Below are 24,729 nucleotides of genomic sequence, written 5' to 3'. Positions count from 1 at the left end.
GTGAACCCCCCCCCCCAGTTTCTGGTCACTGAATTGACCAAAAAACTGAGAGAAGAGAAAGAAAATCAATGAAAAATCATCCAAAAAGACAAATAAGAGGCCGTGATTTTTATTACTTTTTCTATAAATTGTAATTACCTTGAACTCTGGTCAGTTTTAGGTTATTTCTGTGATGTTTTTCTTTCATTAACACAAGAATGCAAACCAGTCTGTTCATATGTGTGTTTGTTTGTGACTGCTGACTTTTCAATTTAAATTTTGGCAGCTTCAGTACCTGCATTCTCCTGTTTTAGAATTAGTTAACATGATTATTAATTATAAATATTCACCACAGATAAAGACAATAAAAAACATTGTTGTTTATATTTTTTGCAAATGTGTTTTACAGTGTAGCTATTTGTAATATTTACAAAATAAATAAAATGTTAAATTGATCAAAAATGTGGTCTTTTAATTTCTGAAATGTAACTGTCCAGCAATGGAAACCTAAAGACAAAATGGGAACAACAGAGCAGCATTTTTTCGTCTGCTCCTGATTCACAACAATTTGAATAAAGAAATACTCAGAAATGCAGTTCTGGCACAACATGTTAAGAACACAAAAAATATGATTTCGATCAGAGTGGGACTTAAAAATTGCTAAGCGTAGTGCGAGCGTGAGGCGGCTGGGTCTAACCTGTGAATGCCATGTTCTTGGGGTTTCCGTATGGAGTGCCAGGCTGAACGGGGCTGTAGAGGGGATTCATGGCTGAAGATAACCTGTTCTTGCTACGAGAGACAGAATGGAAAAAATGGGAAGAGGGGTGGGAAGGAGTAAGAAAAACAGATGGAGAAGGGGACATAAACCATGAAAATCTGTAAGAAAATCATTATGACTAACATGCACACAGGCTCTCGAAATTAATCCCTCAGATAAAGGATTCTGCAACAAAGACGCAGTCCTGTAAATCATCACCCCTCAAACCAGAGATGACGTGACAACAGCAAGGAGAAGCCCTGACAGCGAAGCACAAGAGGGAATGGATCCATCAACCAAATGATGCTTTGGTCTCCAGTGTCGCATTAAAAGCTGCATGGCAAATTTGCCAACTTGAAAGTAGAAAAATATGAACAGGATTGAATGACAAATTTCCACGTCAACTTGGGGCAAAAGTATTTAATATCCAAGCAATTTTTCACCCATGTTGATGTACCAGAGTCCAGGGGCCTCATTTATAAAACTTTGCGTAGGACTTGCGTCAGAAGTGGCGTACGGATGAAACATAGGACGTGCGTACGCACAGAAATATTCGGATTTATAAAACCGTGCGCACGCACATCCTACGCATCTTTCCCTTAATAAATCACAACCGATTCTAAATGCAGCGCAGCTTTTGCGGCCCCATGACACGCCCATAGTTGCCCAAAAATAGTCCGTGAAACGCCCACAAATGAATATTCATTGATTGCGAAACCATGGCAAACACAGAGAGGAAATCAAAAAAACGTGACAGAGAGGAAATCAAAAAAACGTGACTTCACTCAATGTGAAGTAGAATTTATCGTTGGCGAGGTGGAAAAGAGGGGAAAAGTGTTGTTTGGAGGGCACAGTGTGGGCATTACTAATGCCAAAAAGGCACGTGAGCGGCAGACGGTGGCCGGTCCGAGGTTGTGAGGCTACAGCGCTCCATGGGAGGGAGGGGGGGACCGGAGCGGCAGATGCATGCACCGGGTGACACGCGTGGTTCCTCCGAGTGCTCCTCTGTAACGCCGGGCCCAAAAGCCCGCAGAGGTCCAAAAGGACGGCTCGAGGAAGTCGGAACCGGCTCAGAAGCCACTCGTCCTCATTTTCCAGCAAGTCTTCTTGCTGTCTAAAGATGCGTTCACTCTGAATTCTTCCATTTGCCACATCTTCTAAGATCAGCCATTGTGCGTCATTACGCATTGTGATGGGGCATTTATTTCTCTCCATTTAATTACATCTGACAAGCTACAGATGTCGGGAATAATCGACGTGGAAATGGGAAATTTATCAGCGCAAATGTAATTTCTTGTGGCTTTCTGAATGGTTGAGACATACGCCATACATTGTTTTATCAAAAATAAAACAAACTAACGGCATATGCATGAATACCATAATTCCATAGCTTATGAAGAAATGTTTTAATATGAAAACAACTTTCCCCAGTGGACAATTAGTACATCTGTCTGTCCGTCCGCACCTATCTGCTCCGCCAGACGGACACACTGACGAGAATATCAGTTTTGTACATTAGTTCGTTCTGTTAACTATATTATTTATGAGGATTAATTGCACAACATGCCAATATTGTAGAACATATATAACTTTTCTTTTTGCAAATATGTGTTCATTTGAATTTATGTTGTAATTCTCGTTTGATCTGTTTTGTTTGTTTCACTGCTGATCGATCAAACGGGTGTTCGTGTAGGCTGTTAATTGTAAGACTTGCTTTGTGAAGTCTTCATGTTATTTATGACAAGCAGTATTGTCATTTTCACTTTCACGTGTTTCTTCCATCTGCCGACGGTGTCGCCGTTTCTCATTTCACCCGTTTTTGTGCGTACGCCTGGGTCAGAGCTTGCGTGAAGGACCGCACATTTTCCCGTCAAGTTTGCTTTTTATAAATCTCAACTATTGCGTAGAGAGTGGCGTACGCCTTCTTTTGTGCGTACGCAACGTTTATAAACGAGGCCCCAGATCTTCTTCTTACCTGCTCATGAGGAACCCGGGCACGCAAAACCAGAATTGTAAGTGTGTGTGTGCACGTGTGCCCCGTACCTCTTGTGCGTGTCTGGTTGGTACATGAAACTGAATTTTTCTGTGGGATGCCCGCTCGCCATTCTTGCTGTATGCAAATGAGGAAGGAGTGGAAGTGGATATGCAAATCTGAAATTAAAACAGCGAGAGTTCATGATTACAATGAACACAAGCAAATTTAGGAAAATAAAGCAGCAAAAAAGAACAAAGCAAAAAGCAAGCACTGGTGCAAAATGATTAGTGGGAGCTGCGAGGAGAACGGGAAAGTGTTTGTTGTCTTTTTCTGCCAAATTAGCAGTAAGATGTAGTAAACTGATTGAATAAGATTCATGGACTGTTTATGTTTAGTGCAGTCAGTCCCTTAAAGCAAGAAATATTTAGATTAAAAACCAATTCTTCAATAAAATGCTTTCTTATTGTTTTTATATAGCATTTAATTTACTGCTGTGGTTAAAGTATATACATCTAAACGAGAACAATGAAGCATGAGCATGGACTTTTAAACATATGTCGCACACAACAACCAGCACAAGCAAACGCTGATACAGCCCATGAAAAAATACACAAACAAAAGCCAGTGAGCTGGATAGTGACACACAGCAAAGAAATTATAAAAATACTGAAAAAAAGGTAAGTACTGCACAAAGAAGCAAAGGCAGGGATGCACACGAGCCACAAAAAATACAACATACAGCAAACCATGAGCAAAAAAAGGGAGCAGAAGTGCAAATGATCCATTCTGACTTTATGCATGTTCTGTGATGGTTTATACTGTGGTGTCTCAGACTATTGAGACTTGGAATGTGATGGAATTGACCTGCACCTGTCTAGCTGCAACTCAAGTGCTGTTTTAATGTACACAAGGTGTCTGTCCAATCCTGATTTTAATATAAACATTTTGCTTTTGATGAAAATACTCGTAAATTTAAACAAACAAAAAAAAAGATCCACCCAAAACTTGTGCTTCACGTCAGCAAACAGCCTTATACACAAACACCCTTTGGAGCTGCGTATCATTGACATTTCATGTACCACGAGGAAGTAACCATTTCAATTTGGAGGTCTGGAAGTGTTTTATAGTTCAACCAAAAACACCAACATGGAGACAGAAAATGACAGAAATTACACACACTTGACTGCAGTTCCTTTTTCGGGTGTTTTATGTTTGAATTGCACAGCAGATATGTTAAAACAACAACAAGCCTGTGTGTGTGAAGGTGTTTTAAAACCAAGTTTGCTTTGGTTTTCTGCTTCAATTCATATCTTTCAATAGAGGGTGGTCCCAGAGGAGCTGATCAACCCATCGCTAGAACAGCTCTGCCCTGCCTCCCTCTTTAATTTCTCACTGCAGTTGTTCTTTGTTTCGTGTACTAGGTTTCTCCTGTCTACTTAGTCTCTAAGTACAAGATTACACTAGGATTACAAGACATTTTAAGGAAATTATTCATGCAAAAACAATACATATTTTTTTTTATAGTTATGTGGGGTTCTATCCTATTCAAACATAGGATCCATACACAGGAACATAAATTGTTGCCTATCCTGATAGGAAAATTCAGAACTGGTTTTCCCTTGAAGACGAGATGCATCATTGCCAGATTATTTTTATCTGACGGGTAACACTATAGAAACAAAGACTGAGAATTCGCTCTTTTGTCATGAACTACCATTATTATGTTTTTGTTGGGTTTGCTTTGCTGCATTCCACTTCCTGTATCTTTTATACAGCCAGCAAAGAATCCCCATTTGCTTGAGGCACACCAATATCTCAGACAAGATTCAGAATCTGCCAATTTCTAATGTTAACAACCTTGCCTGGAGTCAAATCAGATAGTGACACATATTTTGGCCTTTTAAGATGATTGGATTTTCTATTTGTGGTCTGTTTAACAGTAAAATAGCAGCCAAATAGCAGCCAAAACAGCAAAGATCTTTATGTATAAATAATGGACCAACGTCTTCAAGCAGCAGCTAAAGTCAGGGTTGATGTATAATATCAATAGCTGCGGTTATATGTGCAAAATATCTTTGATCGGAACAAAGATCGGATTAGAATTGAACTGTGTAAATGGGCCCAGAAAAACCTTTTTCGACTATAACAAATGTTTACATAGGCCACACTTTCAAACGAAAAAAATCATGCTGACGTGCGCAGAAGACTCGAAAATACCGGAAACGCCCGTAGGAGAAGAAATATTGAGTTCCGTGGTACACAAAGGAAACCTGCAGCATGGAGAGAGATAATTTTCAGAACGTGCTTTTATTATTGTTATGATTATTATTAAGTGCTTGTTTGCTCATAATTTTTTTAATCCGTGCTTTCTTGACATAATGGAACCAGAAGAAGGGTTAGGATAATACGTGTCAACAACAACATTGATCCGTAGATGCTTGTAAAATCTGTAACATATGTAACATATGTAAATATAAATCATATGTATATCTGTAAATATGTGGGAATAAAATCAGCCTTAATGTTGTCTGGACACGATTTGAAACATGAATTCACATGATTATTTACATGTTTTCCCAGGATAGCGCTGCATTTCTCCATTCAAAAGCCACCTTCGTTAGCTCACACACCGTCTTAAAGCCGCTCTTCTGCTTGGAGACACGGTCCTCCCGGGAGACAAAGTTCTCCCGAGTCTGGCAGCTCCCTCACGCAGAGCGGCTGGACGGACAACAATGCACCCTGCCCTGCCCCCCGCCTGCCCGTAAACAAGAAGCTACGAGTCCGGCTGCTCTGCTAAGAGACATGCTTCGAACTGTTCGCGCTCCAAAGCTTTCTCTGGAGCACCACACCGTCCGTCTATGACGCAAAGCCAGCGCAGTAGTGACCCACGATCGCAATAAACTGTTAAATGCTCCACGATCAGATCAACAATTGGAATAACCCACCTATCTCAATCGGAAATAAATCTTGATCCAAATGAGTTCGATCAGAGCAGAGTATTCCGAACGGCGTGTTTACATGACGCATTTCTATTCTGATCAGGCGTTCATTCCAATTACTTTTGTGTCCAGTCAGAATCTGCATGGATCAATTCAGTATTTTGGTAGAGTTAAGCAGCCCTAACGGGGTGATAATCAGAACCAGCAAACAAAACTAAAATGGGTAAATACTGACCATTTTCCCTAAATAATCATATGTACTTAATGTAACATTTTTGTTTCAAATTCTATTATGTAAATAAAATAGTTGTGTCTTCTGACAAAAACATCAAACTTTAGACTGAACAAAGAGCTGAAACAAAACATTGATCTTCTGCTTACAAATTTCTTTTTTAAAAAATGTCAGCTCTTGTATACCTCTCTTAAAATATTAGTGCATTTACTGTTTAAATATTTGATCAATTTTGGTCTTAGGAGTTCATTTCACAAACCACTTTTAATTATTTATTCTTTTCTCCCAGATATATAATTCTGAATTCACACCAAAAGTTCTCATGGGTGTTGCAGTAGCACCTGGTCGTAAAAACATGCAACTATTTAAAAGTCAGTCGGTCAGTTTAACCGTTCAACCAATGGAACCTTTTAACAGTGGACTGTGGAAGGAACCCAGAGTGCCCAGAGAAAGCCAAACATGATGCAATGAGAGATGCTTAAGTCACTGTCATGCTTTTGGAAAACATTTATTTTTAAGGTGCTCGGGAATTTTGACAGTTGGAGTTGTCCATTTCCTGTGTTTGTCCACATATCGCTCACTCCTGATGCTGATGCAAAGATGCGTCAAACACGACGAAAGAAAGAAAAAAACAAACTCCAAACTACTTTGACTATTGTATCGTGGAGTCTGTTAAATGCTCATTTGACTTCCCTGACAGATATTTTCAGGTTGCTAATTTGCAACGTCGCAACAGCAAGTAGCAACTGCATGCCACCACTGCTTTGCCTTGATTTGGGAGTAGGTTTAAAGTACCAGAACAGTGTAAAAAACAGTAAACGATAGGAAATAAATGTAAAAAAAAAAGTAAAATTTAAATTTGATAGTATTATATAAACTCAGTTGTAAGTGTTGAGTCAGAAACCAAAAACCGTGAACAAATATTCAGGAGGCTATACCGACCTAGAGGTCTTATCCACCTAAAGCATGCATACCCAATTACAGCTGTGCATGAATAGACTTGTGAAGCATGGTGGTGTTCATCTGTTTCAGAGAACCGTTGAACACAAAAAGGTGATGGGAGAGGGAATTGATGAGAACAAGAGAGCCACCACAATGCATCTAATGAGGCTGTGTGTGAGGGGAAGAGAGGAAAGCAGGAAAGCATGTAGTGAGCAGGAGTGTCTAACCATCGCACCCTTTGTTTCCAAAGGGGAGGTGATGAGGTCGACGCTCATAAAAAGCTCTTTTTAAACCAGTAAACCTTCTGGTCGACTGAGCACACAGACCACTGTGCCGCTAAGATCTATCACTGAGGAATAGGTTATCTAAGGACAAAGGATAGCATACACACGTTACAATAAATTTAAAATAAAGAAAGAAAAAGACTGCAGCGGCTGATTTAGCATCAATCTAACTGTAGAAATGAATAAAAAAGAAACCGATGTCCGTGAAGCAATTGTTTAAATACAAAAAACTAATACTTTTGGTTAAAATTCTTAATTAAAAATTTAGTAATAAATTGACCATTTTTCTACAACTCCATAAGAAGAATTCTAAAAAATGTATTATTTTGACCAAATAAAGTCATTATAGCTCTGATGTTTTGTAAAAAATACATTTTGTTTACATGAACAAGACAATCAAATGTAATGGGAAGTGGAAACTGAAGATACTTAAAACAAATGCCAAATAGATGTTTTAAATGTCAGTCACTAAAATAAACAGTTCATGCGAATCTGTTCATGTTCTATTTGCCCTTCATGCTGTTTTCCCGAACATCAAAACATGAAACCCTGAAGACAGCATCCCCCCCATCAATCAAAGCACTGCTGCTCACGGGGGACTCTGACAGTGATTATGATGAAACTGCACAAGTCTTTTCACTTATTAACAGCTAATGTATTCTCTTTACCGACTGAATAGTTTTAGGGTGTTCTTTTATTTTGAAGGAAAAAGAAGAAAAAGCTTCCAAAAACAGCTAAATGCTTTTGGCTCTTGGAGCTGGATTATAACAAGTCCAAGGTCTAAGAATGAAATAAAACATATGCTTTCGGTCCACTTTAATTGGGTTACTTGAGGGTTTCATTAATAAAAACTGCACTGAAGAGCCAGTGAGTACATGGTTTGCTCAGCAAGCACCCAACTTGAAACCTGGCACATATCTGACAGCCAACAGCTCTGTCAGAATGTTGCTGGCAGGTGCAACATTACAACAAAAATGCTACTCTCTGTGAGTGGAAGAGGAAAATGCCAGATCTCCACGAGAAACCACAGGAAGGCTGGCACACAAAGGAAAAAAGCCCAATCACCGCGGCCACACAAAGCAAGGTATAGGTGTGCAAGCATGGCAGGGCTGTGAGAAGCAGCACACCAGCAGAAAAAGGCCATTGCATCTCTGTTAGTCTCTGAGGAGTTTGTCCAATCCAGACATAAACCCTAGATCATCCTTCCCTCTGGGCATTGAACGCTGGTGTCCTCCTTCTTCTCTATCTATCTCCTGATATGCTACTTTTCTTTTTTTTCTTCTTTTTAAGTTAATGACAAAAACAAAACATAATATACAAGACAAAACAAAACCTACAAACCCTGTAACAAGAGGGTGTTACAACACCCCTTAAAAAACACGGCATTATTCATACATAAACTTGAGGACGAAATTATTAGCCCCCTTGGGGCTAATATCTATCTCTCAAGTGCTGTTAAACAGAGCAAAGAATTTTTAACAGAGCTTTAACACCCAAGCTTTATTTTGGATGCTTTTGTTATTTCACTTTGTATGTAGATACGAAATAATTTCACAAAAACCTATCAGGGTCAAAATTATTACCCCCTTTAAGAATCAACCTCAAATCAGTTTAGATTTGAAAAAAAGGATTATTGAGGCTCACAAAGCAGAAAAAGGAAATATAGGTTTCACCATGTTTCCAAGAATCAAGAATTGGAGTGAGACATATCATCCAGAAATTCAATGAGAGCCATTACAGAACTAGCCTGGCAGGGGTAGGGAGCAAAGGATTTCAAAGACTCAGGAATCATAGTCTCAAAGGACTAAATCACCTCACCTCTGCAGAGGTATGGACTATGAGGTTGCAGACCAAGACGAACTCCCCTTCAGTAGACAAGAAACCTTAAACCCAAACTAAAGTATGCTAAAGTCGAACCTGGAGAGATAATGCTGACTGGAAGCATGTCCTTTGGTCAGATGAGACCAAATTAGAGTTCTTTGGCCAAAAAGATGTTGTTTATATTTGGAGAAAGAAGAGAGAGGCATACAACCAAAAGAACACCGTCCCCACGATAAAATATGGTGGTAGCGTTTTATGCTGTGGGGAGGCTTCAGTGTGACAGGAGCTGGAAATGTCATCAAGGTGAAAGCGATAATGAAGAAAGAAGGGTTTGTGAACAGTCAGCAGCAGCCTGGGTCAACACGTTGTCTTCCATCGCCACAACGACCCAAAACGTACAGCTCTCCTGGTTAAAAAAAACAACAACACCGTAACCCTTGTACTATCCTAGGCACTTTAACATTGGGAGTTGGGTCATCTAGACCCCACTAGACAGTGCGCTAAACTTTTTTTTTCAATGATTTGTGATCTTCACTGGTTTCCATGGATTACATGAAATCCACTTTTGTCATGGTACGGATAACACATCAATGTAAGGGTGGGGTCATAGGATAGCACAAGGGTTAAGAAGACCAAAGTGAAAAGTATTGACTGGGTTGCCTGACTTGAATCCCCTTGAAGACCAAGGTCCATGCCGGAGGGCCATCAAATTTGGAGGAGCTTGAATGCCAAAGACGAATGGGCTAGGACGGGGTCGGCAACCCATGGCTCCGGAGCCACATGTGGCTCTTTCATCCATCTGTTGTGGCTCCCTGTGACTTTGGAAAATAATGAGTATTTTATAATAATTAAATTTTATTTTAGTTTTTTCATTTTTCATGGCATTTCAAAGGTGCTGCTAGCTCCGCACGAAGCACGAGCCACGTAAAAAAACAGCTTCTTAATGAGCTCGTATTTTTCGGGCGAGACCTGCAGAGCTGATAGCAAGGAGAGGCACGCGGGGCGGCTTTAATAAACACTCCGATCTTCTGCCGGGAACTTGACGTACCGCGGTGCAGAGACTGATGACAGACTGAGAGTTCGCGCCAGCGTTGCCAGATAGAGTCACTGGTTTCCAGCCGAAAAGTCATCTGAAAACCGCCAGACCCAGCCAAAAACCGCCCAACACAGCTTTTGATGATGTTTTTTTTTCATACTGGACTGATAAAATAAAATATTTTTCTAAATAAAAGATAGTTCAGACTAAAAATAAAATGTATACAATATTGAATATTTCTTCAGCGGCCCGCCTTCTTCCATTCATTTTCTTAACCCGCTCTATCCCCGCTATAACCTGCGCCCGGCTCTTTCATCCTTGTGCTGCGCTGGAGCAACCCGACTATCGTATTTAGCGCTCTCTGTGTAGGACACACTGAGGAGCGCGGGGGAAACCAACTCTCATCTGCAGAGGATATGAACAGGTGAACAGGTAGAGAGGAAAAGCAGGTAGAGAGGCGGTGGAGGGGCTTTGGCTTCAAACTCTGTCAGAGAGATGAAAACACGGGCGTCAGATTGAGACGCAGCTTTCCCTGCAGGAGTTGAAGCAGAGAATTTCTCTGTGATGATTTTATGAACTCACACATGGAAACATGATTACCAAGTAGAACTCTTCAAAATAATAATCCTGATCTCTCCACATTCTCAGTGTCTATCATGCATTGATAAACACATCGCTCCATGCAGCGATCAGACCAGAACCAGTAACTCCTCCCAACGCGGCTGCGGTATCATCCTTTAAAGAACATAATGTGCATTTGCAGCGGTGTATGCTTCAGACGATCTCCGATTGGCCAATCTCCATGTCAATCAAGTCCCGTACTTGTCAGTGAGGATTTTGATTGGCTGGTGGATTTTAAAGAAGTACTTTTTTTTTTTAAATCATTTCTGGCCCGCGATCTACACTCATGTCATTGAAGATCGACCGGTAGATCGCGATCGACGTAATGAGCACCTTTGAATAATATATACATGCATAATCAGGGCTCCAGACTGCGAGCAATTGGTCGCATTTTGCGACCAAAATTTGAGAGTGTGCGACTGAATTTTACATCCAGTCGCACATGTGCGAGCAGTAAATTTGCCTCCCCCACCCTTCGTATTTTTTTATACATTAAACGTGGAAGGGGCACGTCAATGATCAATTAAATAATCAATGAGACGCGAGCGCACACGCACGCAGGCAGACACACACACTCGCGCACATACTCATGAAACGCGAGCACGTACACTCTCGCGTGATGCCTGTGTGTGAGGCGGCCACTGCGTGTGAGAAGAATAGGGAAAGTCACTGTGAGTGGCTAAAATGCGTGTAGGGGGAGGGGCCTAGAGCTGACCAACCAATCACAGTGGGGTATATGACTCTTGGGGGCGTGACAATGACAGGGTTTTGCAAGCAGGAAACCTGACAGCCCCCTTCCCCGGACCACATTAAGGAGTTCCTTACTTTCCTTTCTAGAACGTATCTATTCGCTTGTAATTTCCTAAATACATGCAGTCCGTGCTGAACTTTTCTCTGGGTCACACAGACCCGGAGGAAGGTTTAGGTTTTGGTTACGGTTACGGCGGCGCATCATACGGGTTACGGCAGCACACCGCTCCCGTCCCGCGGGAGTCGGGGCAGCTGAGGAGAATAAATGTCCCATACCTACATGCGTGACAGCTAACGGGGCTTGAACTTTAAACACGCTCGAGCAAAAACAACATTAGTTTTAGACACACTGAAAATACGTGGGGAAAATGCAACGATAGACGTGTTTGAGATGAACCAGCGCCTCGCCTGGATCGTTGAGGAGACGGGGGGGGGGCTGTGAGATGAAAGCGAATCTGCAGCAAGACTGAAGGAGAACAGGAAATTGGAGTCCTTAACATTCAATTTAGTTTTAATATTCCTCTCCCCCTTAGTATGATCTGTGTTATTATATATTTTATGATTATCTTAATATTTTGTAATGTATGTAGCCTTTTTTAATGAATTGGTATTTTAAATTATTCTAATTAATCACTCCACTACAAAAACCATCAGGACACATGTCCCATAATGCATTGTTTTGTAGTCTGGAGGGCAGCTTTCAGTCAGTTCAGTACTAAATTTCCAGCTGTGTCCGGGTAGGTTTGCCCCTTGTTCCCACCCCTTTCTCCCGATATTTTTGTGATGATTGACAGTTAATGTTGGAGCAAAAACAAAAATATATGTCACACACCAGGTGATCTGCGCAGCGTTGAGTCCACCTGGGTGATCTCAAACACGCTTGTTGTGCATCTTGGCTGCACTTATTTGGTGTCACCAACATGAATTTCCATCCGTTTTCTTTACTATTTATACTGTCATGACAGCGATGGTGCTGTCAGTTTACCTTGTTGTTGCATCTTCAAAAGTGCAGAATAAAATGTGACACTGAATTAGAAACAGCACATTGTAATTTCTGCATCTATTATTAAAGTATTTATTATTAATGCAGTGGAAATTAACAGATTTTGTTAGAATGTTGATTTACGGTATGCGCCCCTAAATTTTCTGGTTGTGCCCCTAAAATTTTCAGTTAGGGGCCACTGTGCTCCTAGTGAAAAAAGTTAGTCTGGAGCCCTGATAATATATATAATGATGTCAAAACGGGTTGTGGCTCCGGGAGTTTTTTTTTTATTAGGGGCGGTCACAAATGGCTCTTTGAGTAAAAAAGGTTGCCGACCCCTGGGCTAGGATTCCTCAGGAGTTGTGTCAGAGACTTCTCAAAAACTACAACAAACCAATGCAGGCTGTTAACCAGGGAAAGCGATACACAATTGAGTATTTGCATGAGGGGGGCTCATCAGTTTCACCCTGGTGGTTTTTCATTTTGGTGAAATTATATTTTTCTACATGCAATGTAAAAATAATGTAAGCATTCAAAATAAATCTTGGATGTTAGAAAAAGCTGTGTTAAAAATGCTTTGCTCTGTTTAAAAGCACTTTGTAAATAGTCGTGAACAAATGAAATTTTCATACTGTGGCTAATCATTTACATCAGTGTGTATTTAGCAATAGACCATCCATCCATTTTCTAAACCCGCTATATCCCTTCTGAGTCACCGGAGCCTGTCCCAGCTACTGTTGGGCAAAGGCGGGGTACACCCTGGATAGGTTGCCAGTCTGTCACAGGGCACACAATCACTCCAACACACACCGATGCACATCTAGAGACACTTTAGAGTAACTAATTAAACTGTAAAGCATGTTTTTGGACTGTGGGATTAAGCCGGAGAAAACCCATGCATGCAAGAGGACATGCAGACTCCATTCAGCCAGGGTTTGTTTCAGCAAGAATGCCTGGGATTCAAACCAAGACCTTTTCTGTTCACTTTTTGTCGAGAGCGCTAACCACTGCGCTACCATGCAGCTCTTAATAATAGGCACAAAAAGACAAAGGAACAAAAAAAGGGAGTCAGATCTTAACCGAGCTTCCATTTTCATTCTCTTTTTAGCTCATTTATCCATTGTCCTATTTGGGTATATGTCCAAAGCCATGTACATATGGTATATGTTTTATTAAGTTAATTATTAGAAATGTACTTGACATATCAACAATTTTCTGTTCTTTGGCTGAAAAACGCCTCCATGAGAAGAGGGGCGTTTATACAAACATACAGTTTGTATAAATGTTCTATGAATTACTTTTGTTGCATTTATCAGCCTTGTTTTAAAGTCCGCAGATGACACACGGAACAGCTCGTTAGCATAGCAATTAGCATCCCAGCATGATAGCATCGTAGCATCAGGGTCAAACAACACTGGTGTCTCCAAAGCAACACTTTTAAATATACTTTCTGCTGCTGCTGTAAGTCCAACAGATTTATCCTCTGGGTCTTTCTGGATCCTGGTAAAAATTCTCAAATGTTCTGCTGCTTCATCAGCTTAAACTAAAAGCTTAAACTGAGGCAACTAAAAGAAGTTACTGGGGTGGCGGGTGCTTCTCGCGGCGTGTGCGCTAGTATTTTTTTTTCCTCCTTAGCCTCGTGGAAATAGCTCCCCTTTGTTTGTTGCTGTTTTCACATTTGCGCTTTGCGAGAGACTGACGGACTGACTTTACTCCGAATAATGCAAGGGCAAGAGTGCAGAGAGCTGGGAAAATAAAATCTTCATTTCCGCAAAAATAAATGGTCTAAAACAACAAATTTAGTTGTTTTAGACAACTGAATTGTTAATTGCAAAGTAACTGTAAAAGAACGAGATATTAATGGCAGCTAAGTTACAGAAAAAGAAGAAGTCCAGCTAGACCCAAGGAGGAGGGAAAAGCATCCATATACAAAGGGCTACCATTTCTGGAAACACATTCAGTTTAGCACATCCCCCATGCTGACTCCATCCTCCCACATAATACCTCATCGGCCATCTACTTTCAAAGCAAAACCAAAGCACAATTCATGAACTGAGAACACAGAACTAAGAGCAGTTTAAAAAAAAACCTTAAATGGAAACAAAAAGATCGTCCTTCGTAGTTTCAACAACATCCTGAAATCTGCTAAACACTGTAAAAGTAAAAAATAGAATACAAAAATGAAAAAAAGAATCAATTACTGAATTGCCATTACTGAAACAGCTACGTAATAATGCAGATGTGCTTCAATGGATTTTCTGAAAACACTTTGAAAAGCAGAAATTGCATAAATATGTCCAAAAGCAGCAAACCTCTTTTACTGTTCACAATCAATGGACACATTGCAAAGAAATACAAAGCAAATCATGTTCGAATGTTATGAGACATCTATGAGACAAATTAGAAATCGTCACTTTGAAAAAAACTACATAGAAAATTACAGAAGCTAAAAAAAAAAGAAAGTTTCTTTGAACACACTATAATAAGAGCTGTGTTAACGAGTGATATTAGCTTTGCCACAGGAATACTCATCTACTCCAAAAGAGACAAACATTTTTTAATGGGAATACCCTGGAGCAGCTCTTAATCTTGCCTTTGTGCAAGATTTAATCTGACTTGCATACAATAAATTCTTGCTACAGTGTTATATCAAAGACAAGGTTTGAAGCCATACTTAGTTCTTGTTATGCAACGAGAATTGACATTTATAATCATGTCTGAGATCCAAGTCAGTGCCTAACCGCACTAAAAGGTATTATCTTCAAATCCCTGCTGCTTCTGACACAATCGTTTCTGCCGGCAGCAAAGAGCTCCCAACAGCACTCGGCTATTTTAGATTGAGGACAGCACTATACACTTTGGGACAGAGTCCATCTTTCCTCACTGCTATTCTGTTCTTCATCATCTCATCTGTCAGGAACTCTGTGGGGTCTCCATTCCATGAATGATGCGACAACACTGCCACATTCCCCCAAAAAGACATTTTTACCAAAACTGAAATGATACATTTACTTAAAGAGTTATTCGCTCCTCTTCTAGAAGCACATTCAGAAATTCAAGATGACTTTGTTTTAAAATGTTTGGTACTGACACAGCACAATAGTATTGATTCAAGAACCGGAATTTCCAGTTATTCTAAACTAAAACAGCAATTTAGAAAAAAATCCTGCTGAAACAAACCTCCTCCAAAGCTGTTTCTAAACATGTCAGTACCAAAGAACCAGGAACACAGCACAATCCTTAGAGAGCAATGATATATTTTTTTGTTTTATAAGAAATGTGGCCAAAAAATAATTCCAGGGGCCTCAAAAGTTTTCAGAGTGAGAGGCTAGTGACAAGAAATTAGGAGGCAACTACCTGAGCGCTGAAGGACTCTTTAAATGCATTTTCCAAAGCAGTAGAGAAGGCAGATTTAATACTACTCTCACTGTTGACAACTATGATTACTCCTAACCTGTTTTCCAGTGATTGCTGATCTACTTCACAACTTCCAAAACTTTAAAGGAGGAGATTAATAACTTTATAATAACTTAATATTATAAGTGTTTGGATCCTTGCCATTATGACAATAACCACGGTTACATGTGCAAAATATCTTGATGGGATCAAAGATCTAAATAGAATTCAACCGTGTACATGGGCCCAGAAAAGCTTTTTCAGATTATAACAAACGTTCACATGTGCCACACTTTCGGTTGGAATAAATCATTTAGACATGCGCAGTACTCTCTAAAATACCAGAAGAGGAAATGAGTTCCACTGTAAACAAGCCGAGCTGCCAGATTCGGGATGATCATCTATACGTTCTTTTATTATTGTTATGGTTATTATGAAGCGCCTGTTCGCTCATCATTTTATTTTTAATCCATATGGTCAGTGCTTTTTTTGTGAACGGAGCCGGAGAAGGGTTAGGAGAAGGCTAACGCACGCTAACAACATTTAGCCTGGATGAGCATAAATCCATGCAGGAAATGCCGCAATCTGCATCTTGGCTACACGTAAATATATGGGAATAACATCAGCCTTTACTTTGTCAGGACACAACTGGAAGCACAAATCCACGTGATTGTTTGAACGGTTTCTAAGGACTGAACGACATTCCTGCTTTAAGCTCACACACCGCCCCAAAGCCGGTGTGTGAGCTGGCAGTCCAAGCTCTGCTCGGTGAGACACAGTTCTACTGGAAAACACGGTTCTCCCAAGTCCGGCAGCTCACCGAGAGACAAAGCAACCCCCTACCCTCTAAGTCCGGCTGCTGTGCCCGGTTTGCGCTCCAAAGCTTTCTCTGGAGCACCGCACCGTCTATGCGTGACGTAAAACCAGAGCAGTAGTGACACACGATCGGAATAAACTGTTTAGATGCACCACGGTCGGATCAACAATCGGCATAACCCACCAAACCCCCAAATTTCTTGGTCAGAAAGAAATTTTGATCCGAAACTAGTCTGATCGGGGCAGACTATTCCGAACTGCATGTTTACATGACACATTTTTCTTCCAATAAGGCGTTCATTCCAATTACTTTTGTCTATGTAAACGCAGCTATTGACAGTAAAGATGCCGTCTGGTCCGTGAAAATATTGTCTGACATAAAAATGGTCAGTGGTCATATAGTGGCAACAACACATAGAACAGCTCTTTTGCGTAGCATAATAGCATCATAGCATCAGCGTCTAACAACACCACTACAAACAAATCAACCCTTTTTATTAAACTTTCTATTGCAGCTGTAAGTCCGGCAGGTTTATCATCCAGTTATCTCTGGATCCTTTTAAAAATCGTCTTCTAACTTTTACTTGCCAAAGAGAAAAAAATGCTAGCTATTGGCGAGTCTTAAATACGGATCCTGCATACACTGATTATTTGTTGCGAGGCAATAAATTAAATTTTAAACATCACGAAGAAGTATCCGGCGGCAAATTTTTGTCAGGTGCCCCTGCAGTTCCTTGTTTTTTTTTTTTTTAATAAAGAGTGTAACACCACCTCAGCATCACCCATTTGTCATAAGCGCATGCAACTTCTATTAGCCTAAAAAAATACTTCACAATAAACTTACCACATGCATGGCAATCAAACATTTCATTTTAAAAGATGTTGCTTGAGGCTGTCAGACAAGCCTCAAAGAAAGTGGCAAGACACACCTGTGCTCCACTTAAGATGCAGCTGCTCCACTGATTATCCACAGGCCTGGACAACCCAAAAACTCAGCACCCATACGGGTCAATCCTCCCAAACAACTGCATGTGACTAAGGTTTAGAAATGCCTAAAAAAAAATAAATGACTGTAATAATTGGCAATTTGGAACAACCTCTTGATCTTAACAAGAGCGGCGTTTTGATATTGGACTTCTATGTTAGTCAGTTTGTCCATAACACAAGGGTGTCCATCAGTGGCACCAGGATGCAGGAGGTTAATTATCAACTTTGTAGCTAGCAAACCTTCAGTCACCTTCAGGTGAAGTTAAGGGTGGAGTTTTACTGATCACCACCTGGTGGTTAGTTGGAGTCACTGGTTGACAAGGAGCCAGGAAGACTCTACAGCCCCAAACGTACCGTGAGACTCTGTTGGGAACATCTGGCTGAGCCCACAGTCAGGGAACTCCTTAACTCATCCGGTAGGGACCAAGAGTCCCAGTGGACCATATTTTCCACCTTCAACTGTCAGCACAGCTGTATAAAGCTGCTGTAAAATCTGTGCTGGCTGTCAGGACAGAAATTCATGGTGGTTGTTGGGCATAAAAGAAATTCAAATTATTCTGTGCCTAAAAAGGGGAAAGTAGTTTTCTGCCATTACAGTCAACAGTGCGAGCAGTGAGCTGTTGATATCAATAAAGAACATTATCAAGAGATGGAGGGAATATTTTGAGGATCTACTGAATGTCATGGACATGCCTTCCACTGAGGAAGCAGAGGGTGATTACGCAGGAGTGGGTCAGTCCATTACCCATGCTGAAGTCACAAAGATAGTTAAAGCTCCTTGGTGGTAATGCCCCAGGGGGTGGATGAGGCTCACCCTAAGTACCTTGAGTTTCTGAATGTTGTGGGGCTGTCTCGTGAACCCCCCTTAGCGACATTACATGGCAGTCTAAGAGAGTGCTTCTGGACTGGTAGAACAGAATGGTGGGCTTTCTCTTCAGCAAGGATAACCTGAGATTGTACTACATTGGAAGTCCAGAATACACTAAATCTTAATCGAAAAACATTTTAAAAAATCCCAACTATCTTTGTTGTCATAGATTTAAGATGTAACTATCTGGAGACCGTAATCTACAGTTTTTTACAGGAGTTAACAATTAACTGTAGAGGAAGTGCAACCCAAACATTTGGGAAAGGAAATTAATCTCAATACTTTAAATGAGAGAACATCAAATTCGCCTGGCACTTAGTATTCAGCTTTACCCTTTTTTCAACTTTCACATTCATTTTATCACCTGAGCAAAAATGCAGAACAATAAGCAGTAGATGGTTTTCTGGCACCCACTTAGAAAACCTTCTTTTTGTTTCATGCCTTTGACTCAAATCTGCAGAAAGTCAATTTGCCCAGGGCAGTATTCATTGAAGAGCTTATGTTGGCCTCATATAAGGTCCACTTGGTATGGATAATAACTCCATTCAACTCACATTACACCCGCTCTCCAGCAGTTTTACCAGCTCCCGATCACATATTGCATCAAATACAAGATACTGCTTTAACCTCACAAGGCCATTCACAATGTGACCCCCTCATAATCCCATGTTTTCCTTCACATCCCTTTACCTGTCCACTCAGATCCTTCGTACGTGTCCATCTATCCGAACTCACAGCAATGGTAGCTCCACCCGTGACTTGAGCATTTCCTCTCCTCCCGTCGTTTCAATTCATTTTATTTTCTTTAGGACAAAACTCGTCAATTTAGGTGTTCCTACTATTTTGGAGTTGGAATTGTTGTTTTGTGTCTAATTGATTTATATACTTTATTATTTTAAATGTATGGCAACATTGAGTCTGAACAACATCTTTAAAATCAAATGTATTCTTATTTTAAGAAGCTGGAACAATGTTTTTTTCAAATTGGCAAAAAAAAAGGCACATAAACTGAAAGATCTGTTGGGAAAATCAATTGTGATGCTGTATGATGGACTTTTATGTTTTGCAACAGGTCAAAAAAAGTGGTAGAACATGGTTCATAAAAAGGGAATATAGAGTAATACCTTTTCCATTAGATTTTGTTAAAAGATGTTGATCTGAGAACATTGTGATAGTTATTTTTTGGATTTCAGATCTTTGGATTTCAGATCCAAAAACGTGGAATGGTCAGAAAAGTTTGAGTCATTTGGTCACTTTCTTTTTTTTTTTCTGGCAGTTTTTTAAAAACACCTACCTTTGAAACAGTACAAGCAGACCAAGTTAGCACATTTAGTTTAGTGACACCAGACAATGGTGTGCGAAATGATGCAACTGCAAAAAAGACTAATGTTATTGCCGATTTATACAAATAAACAATCAAAAAAATCCAATTTTACTATTACTCTAGTAGAATCTTTAATTTTAATTATTTCTAGGTAACACAGTGTTAATATTTATTTTAGGACTATGTATGAATAGCAACATATAAGTTACTGATGTTTATATTATCTGACATAGTTTAATTAAATATTAAGTACTTTCTTCCATTTTCATTTAAAAAAAAAAGTCTGACTTTACACAACTAGTGGATTAATCTACATAAAGTTACAACTTTAATTGGTCAAATTTGGAATTACCAAATCCCAAACGTCAGAAAAGTTTATTCTTTTAAAAAAGTATTAAAAGAAAAGGATTTATATAACAATTGATCCATTGGTCTAATAAATTGACGTAGCATTTTCTGTCAAAATGTATTCGACTTATAGATCATTTCAAACACGGGCAGAGTTCATTACAGGCTCTGAATAAGGATGAAAAAAATCCAATTTAACCTTTTTTTCTCTGAGCCTTTGTCCTTACTGTCAATGTATAAATGCGTGTTTATAATAAGTCAATCACTGAGTAAATGTCTTCATGTGTAGGTTGCTTTATGCTGGCATCCACAAGAAAATGTAATTTCACCAGATCTCGCTGAGGCAGTTCAACAGTTAGCAGATCCACTGTTAGTAGGCAAGCGTTACGGGCGGTTTCATTACCCTGTCATTAAGATGTACGCTCTGCTGTTCCAACCTTCCCATTCACGTGTCACTCACTTGATTTCTTGTTTCTACCTTAAAAGACATCAAGAAAGTAATAAAGAGGTGGAGGGAAATGCTCGGCTCTCCCACCATCATGGTTTTTATTAACACAACAGAATGGAAAGGTGATAGAGGTGCACTGTACAGCCTTCTTCAATGGAAGTACCGACCATGTGAATCTCCACTGGAACGCAAAACACTCCTCTGCACATCCACATTTGACCAACGAGAAGAGATCTGCAAATTCTACACTGCTGCTAAGATGTATATTACACAAAAGTCTCCTTATGCAATGAAATTTAGCATTCTTGGCATTAGGGTTGCAATAATTTTGTTTTACAGAAAACTGTAGAACATGAGGATGTTCTCTTGCACAAAATAAAGCAATGTATTAAGAAATGCTGTAATAGTAGGGAAGCGAATTAAAGCAGTATTTAAAATAACCTTTCAACTGAAATGTAAGAAATCCTCTAATCTTCCACACGAAACACATGAAATATATAGTGTCGGGCAAGTCTTCTTTAAAAGCTATGTTCAGTCTGCATCAGGCCTACACAATATATCGCAAATTTATCATTATCGTGATATCAAGCAATGCAATACACATCACAAAAGTTGGCGAGAATTGCGATAAATAGTTACCTTAAATGTGCTAAAACAATCTTATGGTAGCTTGAATTATTTAACAAATCAAATAAATCCCTTTATGCATTTGACCAATTGGATGAACTTCTTTACATCATCGACCAATCAGATGGAGCCCTTTTATGTTAGATATTCACCTCCTATGTAGACGAGGGTCATTTGGAGGAGAATTTAAGTTATGTTGACTCTTACTTGAACTGTTTCAGTGAAATGGAAATGATGCATTTAGTTGTTCTGTTAATGTATCGCAAGTTATATCGTCATCGCAATATTGTTCACTAATATTGCAAATGGCGAGTTTTCCTCATATTGTGCAGCCCTAGTCTGCATTATAATTCAAAAAGCTCAACAGAAACAAAAACCCATATTAATAAATGAATGTTTGCTTATCTTACTTCAGCCAAAGCAAGGCAACTTTGATCATATCAGAGCGGCACAACACCCACAAATCAAATCATTTTCTTCACACAGCAATAAAGATCCAAAGATTGGGAAGTTCTTATTTGAACAAATTTTCAATTAAAAAAGTAGTACTCTGGGTGTGTGTATCTAACCTTTACTTAAAGAGAGTTGGAGTTAGTCTTTATGCGGATGACATATTACTGTTTTTAAGGAATTTACATTCTGTAAATGAAACAGCAATGATCATAAATGAATTCTCCTCCATATCAGACTATTCCATTAATTGGAATAAGTCTGTTTTATTACCACTCAACAGGAATATGGAACAAAGACTCACAATTCCAGTTAAAACAGGAAATATCAAATATCTGGGTATCTACTTTTCCCCCAAACTATCAGAACTGGTGCAGCTAAACCACACCCCATTACTGAAAAGCATACAGGACGATCTAATACGCTGGACCAACCTGCCTCTGTCCCTTATGGGCAAGGTAGCCACGGTTAAAATGAAAATCTTACCCAAAGTTAATTATCTCTTCTCAATGATTCCCACACAACCGCCATTAAAATGGTTCAAAACATTAGACTCATCCATATCAAGCTTTCTATGGAACAACAAACCTGCAAGAATTAGTCTAAAAACTTTAAAATCTGCAAAAAGCTGTGGAGGATTAGAACTACCTAATTTCCACAAATACTTTCTTGCAAATAGATTACAATATATCTTAAAATGGTTAAAAAATAATCCAGAAACCAACTCATGGTTAGACTTGGAACAGGTGTTATGTGGAAAGATCAACCTGTCACAGCTACCATTTATTAGCCAAATAGTTAAAAAACAGGATTGTTTCAAAAGCATTAATATAAATGCCACCTTAACAGCCTGGTGGGAATTTCTCAAAATATCAAAATCATCAATTCAACCGTGCAAAATGACACCCATCTGGAACAACCCGGACATCCTTATTAACAAAAAAATGATTCACTTCCCAGCTTGGCAAGCAGGGGGCATAAAACAACTAGAGCACGTAATTATTGATAGAAGATTCATAACCCCCCAGGAACTTCAAGACAAACATGGAATAAATAACTTCTTGGAATATCAGCAACTTAAATCAAGTATTACTAAAAAGTATAAAATTAAAGACGACGATTTAAAGCTACCAGATGTAGTTACCACTCTGATTAATTTTTCAATGAATAGAACTCTCTCCAAAATATACAAACTTTTATGCAATTTAGATAACAATATTGCCCTTCCAACAAAAAAATGGGATGCAGATTTGAGCATCAGCACAGATGAAAGCTTCTGGTCAGAACTTTGTCTAAACACCTTTAAACTGACAAAAAGTTCAAATCTACAGCTAATCCATCTCAAAACTCTTCACAGAATTTACTACACTGGACAGAGGATGTTCAAGATGGGTCTCAGTAACTCAGACATTTGCGAGCACTGTGATAATAATCTACCCGACAGCTACATGCACGCACTGTGGTCCTGCACTCCTGTCAGGGCTCTCTGGCAGCAGGTATGTGTCGATTTATCAGTCTGGCTTAAGGTTTCAATCACTGCCTCACCGTCACTTTGTGTGCTTGGTGACATGAGTGCCATCGATATAGAAGAAGGATTAGCATCTATCATTTTCATAACTCTTTGTATTGCCAAAAAAACTATTTTAATAAATTGGAAAAACAAGAAAAATATAAACATAAGTCAACACAGAAATCTGCTGTTTGATCATATCAGCTTGGAAAAAATGTCAGCCCAAAGCTCAAGTAACTTTGAAAGAATTCAGTCTCTCTGGTCTCCTGTGGTTGACTCCATGACTTAGGGGGTGGAGGGCTTGGTCGTCGCTGCTCCTTGCCCTTCTGCCGTGGTTTGGGGTGGGGGTCGGGGCTTCCGGTGCCTGGCGGGGGCGGTGGGGGGCTCCGTTGGTCGGGGGGTCGGGTCCGGTGCCTGGGTGGGGCGGGCTGGGGCGCTGCGTGGTCCTCTGGGCTTGGGTGTGGGGGTGCGTGGTGGGGGGGTGGGGTGGTGGTCTGGCTCGGCTTGGGGGGGTGGTCCCTTTGCCTGTGCTGGGGGGGGTTGGCGGGGGGCCCTGCTCGGGTGGGGGGGGCCCAGCGGCGCCGGATGGGCTGCCCATCTGCACCTGGGGCTGGGATCGGCCCTTCCCTGGCTCTGGGACGGGACGGGACAACCCTCTCGGGGCCCCCGGTCGCTCTGGGTATCACCCGCTTCGGCTGCGGGGTCTGGGGTGGGGTGGGGTGGGGGGCTTGTCGGCCCTGTCCTGTGGGGGGGCGTTCTGGGGGGGAGGGGGGGCCCATTATTAGTACGGGTCGGGGGGGCTAGCGGGTCGGGGTCTCCGCTGAGGCAATCAGTGGTTGCCTCGGCCGGTTGGCCTCCTCGGTCCCGTCGAGGCCTGACCAGAGCTCTTCTAGGGCCGGCGTCTGGGGGTGGGGGCCTGGGCTTGCTCCGGGGGGGGGCGACGCTTTCTGGCTCCTCTCTCTCTGTGTGGGGTGGGTGGTGCCGGGCCTGGGGTGTCGGCGCCTCCGGGGGTGGGCCCCTGGGCTGGGTGGCCCTGGCCCCTTTGCTGGGGGTGGGCTGGGGGACGGCTGTTTGACCACCGGGGGACAGTCTACCAGCTGTCCCCAACTTACCCCCTTCCTTATATAACCTCATATTAGGGTGAGGGGGTGGGGGGTTTAGCCTGCGATGCGCCTTGGGGGGGGGCTACTTGGGAGTGGCCCCCCTCCTATGGTTGCCGTATGGAGTGGGCCCCCCCTCTTTCGGTTTTATTTGCACCTTAGACACGTAGGGTCCTTGGTAGGGGGGGTGCCTGGACATCACTGCAAGCAAGCAGCAGATGTCCTCCTGGCACCCTACCCGCCAATTTTAACCGCACCTTAGACATTTAGGGCCCCTTGGTGTGGAGGGTGAGGGGACATCACTGTGAGTAATCAGGAGATGTCCCCTTAGTGCCCTACTCGCCAATTTTAACTGCACCCCCCTTAGTACACACACCCCTCCCCCTTCAATATATACATTCAAACATAAACACACACACATGCACACAAACACCCTCTCAAACACCCATACACGCACACACATTTTACAAGGAAGGTGGGACCTGGGTCCATCTGTCCCCTACCCCGTCCCTGGTGGGGGGTGCGGGCCTCTTGGCG

At 41.0% G+C, this 24,729-nt stretch overlaps 1 protein-coding gene across 2 annotated transcripts in view; it reads right to left on the bottom strand.

Moving 5' to 3' along the window:
* Window positions 1-24,729, bottom strand: part of fam168a (family with sequence similarity 168 member A) — a 44,447-nt gene that overhangs the window by 14,804 nt on the left and 4,914 nt on the right. Inside the window, exons 2-3 of one of the 2 annotated variants that reach the window (XM_004075741.5) lie at window positions 2,780-2,887; window positions 677-768 (exon numbers count right to left, since the gene is read on the bottom strand). In XM_004075741.5, coding sequence (XP_004075789.1) covers window positions 677-768; window positions 2,780-2,841 — 154 coding nt within the window. In that variant the 5' untranslated portion in view covers window positions 2,842-2,887. The remainder of the gene's footprint in view (window positions 1-676; window positions 769-2,779; window positions 2,888-24,729) is intronic. The other variant, XM_020708379.3, reaches the window with a different exon arrangement.

This window comes from Oryzias latipes, chromosome 13 (genome assembly GCF_053564925.1).
Source record: "Oryzias latipes strain Hd-rR chromosome 13, Olatipes_Hd-rR_3.1".
Classification (NCBI taxonomy): Eukaryota; Metazoa; Chordata; class Actinopteri; order Beloniformes; family Adrianichthyidae; genus Oryzias; species Oryzias latipes.
Note: the sequence above shows the minus strand (reverse complement) of the source record. Positions and strands in the feature narration are given on the sequence as shown.